Raw genomic sequence first — 5873 nt, 5'->3', positions numbered from 1 at the left:
GAAGGGAGGGGGAAAGGGAAGAGGGGAGGGGGAGAGGGGAGAGGGGAGAGGGGAGAGGGGAAACCTAAATCACAAAGTAAAAATTTTGAAGAAATTAACTGAATATGGTGGTTCATGCTTACAGGAAGCAAGAGTTCAAAGCAAGCTTCAGCCACTACAAAACCCTGTATAAAAAGAAAAACAGGGAGGAGGAAGAGTAGGGGTGAGGGAGGAGAGAGAAACCAAACAAAAAGAGAAAGGGAAGGGAAAGCAGTAAAGGAAAAGGAGGCTTGGCATGCATACGTTAGTATGTCACACTCACACTCTCTTTCTCTCTCTCACACACACACACACAAGACAACTGGGTATAAGTCTTGAACTTAAGCTATAAATGACCAAAAAATACTGCCATAAAATAACAAGCTAAGGATAAGCAATGAAGACTCTGAAGCAAGAAGAGACTCAGCATTCAAACCCTGAAGTTCAGCCTGGGTAGAAACCCCTCCTCATCCTGCCTCAGTGAAGAGCTTGCATTGGAATCTAAAAACAATCAGTGAAGGCCATTAGTGTCTGAAGCAGAAAATTACAAGATGCTGCGTGCATTTTTCTAAAGCCAAACAAAAGCAGGGATGATGGCTCTTCGGGGAGAAAACAAGCACAACTAGTTAGAAGTCCACAGCGGCTGACCAGGTCAGGGTGAGTGGCTTGTACTGTGAAGACAATCTACACAATTAGAAAGATTACAGAAAAGATTAGCAGCCACCATCTCAGAATACACAGATGGTAGGTGAGAGACATTTCCTCAAGAGAATCAAGAGACACAATGGCCTCTTCAAAATGGCATGGTCAGGGAGAAGAGTTATAGCGCTGGCTTGAGCAAAGGCGGCATTGCAAGGCCTTTGGAAGACAAGAGGAAAGAGTGGTTCAGAGGATGGAAATCCACATTTCCTTTTCAGCTATATTGTTGGAGGTATTAATAGTATCCAGATGGAAAGATCCAAGTAGTTGAATGCGCAGGTGTTCAATATGGTGAGGAAGGAAGAGCTTAGCGGGCCACTGGGGCCATCTATGTCATGGCAAATGTTATAAAAACAACAGACCAGGAAATATCATAGGAGTACACCCACGCTCTACAGGCATGGCACTGCTTTCCTTCCGGCTGTGATCAAACCCCTGACAAAGCAACTTAAGGTTAACTTCCAAGAGTTGGTGCTCCCCTTCTATCCTGTGGGTCCCAAAGCAGTCTCAGGCCATCAGGCTTGCTGGCCAGCACCTTCACCTGCTCTACCACATGACTTTTTCATTTAGTCCTAGACTGCAGACCACAGAATGGTATCTACATTTGGGGTCTTCCCGACAAAATAAACCTAATCTAGAAAGCCCCTCATACAGATATGTCCACTAAGTTGACAATCAAGGGTAACCTCACAAAGGAAGTCCCCAGGAACCTCCAGAGAAGGCAAAACAGAGACAGCCTAAGAAGTAATTGGGAAATTAGAAATATCAGAATTATCAGAAAAGTAAAAATATAAAAGATGATGTTTCAAGAAAGCAGGTTGCTCTTCTAATGCCACTAAGAGGTCAAGAGATACAATGAAAAATAGTGGCCCATGGGTATGTCAGAGGAGTGGTCACTATATGAGAGAATTACTGCATTATTTTCTTGGTAATAATCTAGCAGATGGCCTCCGACTCTAGTTCTAACTTTAAACATTTACTTAAGTAGCAAAACTATGCCATGGTATGCTTAAGTTTCCTTTAGATATGAAACAAGAAAATGTTACTTCTTCAATAACATCACAACCAAGAATAATTCTAGGGAGGTTCCCTATTTAAAAACTCACCATTTTTCTAAATTATAACTATCTCCCTCTTTCTCTCCCCTGCTCCCTCTTTCTATATACATATATATTAGACAATCAACTGACCATGCTCATATCACAAAAAAATTACATGCAGGTCTAGTACATTAATAGGTGATACAGTTACCCAGATCAACTATTAATTCTTAATGCTCAATTATCTGCAACTTTCCATCAGCTATTTTTACCCATTTAAATATATATATGTAAATAAGATAGAGCTTAAATTTTTTTTTCTATTTTATGTCAAATCTGTAGCAAAACGAAGTATCTTAAGAGGTCGACAGGATACTAACTAAAAATAAAAATAAAAATAAATAAACAAAAAATCTCTGTTTACCGGATGTACTATATGGCATAGCTCTTCTAGATGATGCCTAGCAGGTATTACTAATCTCCATGCTACAGACGCAGGATGACTGTTCTTGCATAACACCAGGCATCACCACAGCATAAAACAGTACTTGCTCAAACTAAGAGTTAAGAAGACCCATAACTGCCAGATGGTACCTGGGACTCCAGGTATGTGCCCCCACATGTGGCTAGAAAACAAGAAGTCAACCAAGTGACACCACAGCACGGCGTACCTACTAGATTCTGACCCAACACCTTGTTAATTTTCTCCTTGCTCTTTCAACAATGGCTAATGATTTACTTGCCTGGCTTTCCTTTCTGCCTTCCCACTGGATAGAAAAACAATCATAGTTTAACCACCAAAGTATAACTAGTTCCTCTCAGACAACTGATCGTGCAAAAGTTGTCCTCAAAATATTATTTTGAGGTAAATGCATTTTATAATTTATCAAAGCTATCTAGGAATAAGGTTCTACTATATCAGCCAAATCACAGACTTTGTGTTGTTATATAAACTTTGTATTGTTTCCTAAAACAGTAATTAGTATCATTTTAATCACTATTATCATTTAGTATCATTAGTTTTTTTTTTTTTAATCAACTGATAAGGCTAATGACATTGATAGACTTTAAATGGCAAATCAAATCTTCAATATAAAAAAGGTTGCCTTTGATTATGGTCTCATGTTTTTAAAATGCATCTATTATTGAAGGCTTTTATAGCCATATTAATAAGAGATACAAGCCCACAGAGTGAGCATTTTATAATGTATCAAAGTTATCTAGGAATGAGGTTCTAAATCAGCTGAATTACAGACTTTAAGTGTCCAGTTTTATACATATAAATATACACACATATTTTGTGTGTGTGTGTGTGTGTATGCGCGTGCACTTTCTTCTCATAGTTTGTCTAGTTTGGGTGCAGAGGAATACTGGTCATAGCTCTGTTCATTTATCTTTATATATAATTATATATAATTCTTTCCATGATTATCATCAAGAAATGCTTTTAAAAAAAATCACTTGAGGAATTTAAACATTAATTAATAAAAATCTTTACAAGTTAGGAAAAAGTAGAACTTCTTCAGCCTGAGAGAAAGCCTCTACAAGGTCTCTGGAAGTGCCTAACTTTAGAATGAAGGAGTACATGCTTCCCCAGCTAAGATCAGAAACCAGCACTTCAAAGTCATACTTAAGACATTACCAAGTGTGATAAGAGATAAAAGTGTTTAGTCTAGGATTGGGCATCTGACTGCAGAAAATGCGTTTGTCTGTTCAGGAAGTCCTCAAGACCTTCAGAAAAGATACCAAATACACAGAGGCGCAGTGCAGCTTCTCCCTGAATTTAGCAAGATCGAGGATGTGGGCATATTTTTAAATTGCATTCAATACATAGCAAAGAACTTAAGAATGAAATTTTAAAGCAATACTATTTACAAGAGCACCTCAAATCATCAAATTTGTAGGTATCTAACAGTTTTTTCCCCAAGAGCTACGTGCTCAAACTATCAAACACAGATGAAGAAATCAAAGGCCTAATTAAGTGATGCTACACCTTGGTTCAAGATTACAAGATCCACTGTACTAAAGACACATTCCTCAGAATACATCTATCCAGTTGACACATTCACCAATCAAGTTTCTGTACAGATTGACAAGCATTCTAAAATTTATCTGGGAGGTAAAGTAATGAGAAAAGCCTAAACAATTCAGAAAAGGTACAAATGCTGGATTCATACTATTTGAGGACTTATAAAGCCACAGTAAATAATGGAATGATAATCGTAAGAACAGACAGATCAACAAAACAAAAGCTATCACATATATAGTAAATTGCTATCGATAAAGTGTAAAAATCACTTTGCATTACAGCTAAAATAAACACTTCTTTTAATGCATAGAAGTTGGAAATTCTTTCAGATTTTTCTCTTGACAAAATAAAATGCACTAGGGAAAGAGATGAGAGAATTTCAAAGAGGCGAGAACAAAAGAAATTTGGCCTCCTCCAGAAAGGGTGCTGTGAATAGCAAGGCAACTGGGAAGTGCTGGGTTTCAAACTTTACACAGTTTACCTTACTAAGAAGATAGGAACTGATGCTAACAAAAATACATAAGAAACCCACATGAGCGACAGGGAGTCAGGCCAGTGAGTAAAGGCTCCTCCCACTAGCAAGTACAAAGACCTGTGTTTAATCCCAAGGACCCACCTGAGGGGCAGAGAGAACCTAATCTAGAAAGCTGTCCTCTGACCTCCACCCGAAATCAATGAAACAATAAATGAAATCACTTTCAAAAATTCTGAAAGACAAAGGATGTCACCTCTAACATAAAGCCTGTATGTTTTATACAAGGAATTTGCTAAAACGCTTTAAAAACCAAAAACCATTAAAAAATAATAATAATAATAATTGGAGGAGAGGAGCAGGTTTTTAGGCAGCATTTCAATTCAGGCTGGGCTGGAACTCAAAATCCTCTTTACCTCAGCCTCCCACACGCTCATACTGCAGACATGTACCACGATGCCTGGTCTCAAAAAACATTTTTAAACGTTGAAAATAGATCTTTATCCTTCGGTTGTGAGAGGAAAGATGTCGAAGAAAAGGAAGAAAACTATATAACAAACTAAGAGAACGGTCAAAGGTGAACTAAATCTGAGAGCAGAAAAAAAAAAAAACAGGTTAATTAATACATATCCATGCAAATAAAAAAATAGATATAACTAAGAGCATTCCTCCACCTAATTTGGGGGCTGAAAGGCATCCCAAGCCCCAACCTTCAGTATCCAAAACAAACTCCCTTTTAAGAGTAGCAGGTGGCTACGCATTGCAGGACGATTAAACCGGGCTTTGTGTGGTACAGGAGGCAGCGACCAGGTCCACCTTTGAAAGACGGGAAGAGAAAGGGGGCGTGGCAGGGAAGAGAAGGACCTTGATGGGGCAAGAGAAGATGACTGAAAGGTGATTTCATTGTACAGGAGGTGGATGGAATTACCAGAACTGGGTGGGCAAGTTTACAAAGCCGGGAGTCAGGAAGTGTTGGCAAATTAGTCACCTAGAAGGGACAGGGTCAAGGAACAGGATGGAACCCGCAACGGCAAGGAGACGAACCAAGATGGGGAAAGGCGCGGGGTGGGGGTACCAGGAGAGAGGCTACCAAACCTCAGACCCCGGGGGCCCCAGGCAGCGCCGGCGACGCGGGGTCCGACGGAGGGACGGAGGACGCTCGCTGCACCGGCATCTCCCGGAGCCAGGTGGTGGCCCGAGAGGGGCGGAGCCGCCCAGAGCCGCAGCCGGGGGCCGCCCGTCCGCCTGGGATGAGATCCCTGGATCCTTGGGGATGCAGAGGTGAAGGCCAGCGGAGAGGCCGGCGGGGGAAAGGCGGGAAGGACTCCGGGGTCCGGGGTGACAGGCACCGACCGCACTCACCTGGTTGGTGACCTGAAACGAGACACAGAAGAGGGTTTAGCGACGCGCGCATGCGGGCTGGCGCCGGCCTCCCGACCCGCTCAGGCCCCGGCTGCGGAACCCGGCCGCGCTCACCTCAGGGTTGGCCTCCAGCGGCAGCCAGCGTTGACCCTCCATGACTGCTCCGCCGGCCGCTCTCCAGCTCTGACAGCCGCCACCGCCGCCGCCGCCGCCGCCGCCGCCGCCGCTGCTTCCGCCCCCGCGCGCTCGGGCC

General features: G+C 42.2%; 1 protein-coding gene across 2 annotated transcripts in view; it reads right to left on the bottom strand.

Annotated features, from left to right (window-relative positions):
- Positions 1-5873, bottom strand: part of Uchl3 (ubiquitin C-terminal hydrolase L3) — a 44685-nt gene extending 38812 nt beyond the window's left edge. The window contains exons 1-2 of one of the 2 annotated variants that reach the window (XM_021203392.1): positions 5735-5873; positions 5621-5632 (exon numbers count right to left, since the gene is read on the bottom strand). In XM_021203392.1, the coding sequence (XP_021059051.1) occupies positions 5621-5632; positions 5735-5776 (54 nt within the window). In that variant the 5' untranslated portion in view covers positions 5777-5873. The remainder of the gene's footprint in view (positions 1-5620; positions 5633-5734) is intronic. The other variant, XM_029541912.1, reaches the window with a different exon arrangement.

Source organism: Mus pahari, chromosome 8 (assembly GCF_900095145.1).
Source record: "Mus pahari chromosome 8, PAHARI_EIJ_v1.1, whole genome shotgun sequence".
Taxonomy (NCBI): Eukaryota; Metazoa; Chordata; class Mammalia; order Rodentia; family Muridae; genus Mus; species Mus pahari.
The sequence above is the reverse complement of the archived record's forward strand: the minus strand, read 5'-3'. Positions and strand labels throughout refer to the sequence as shown.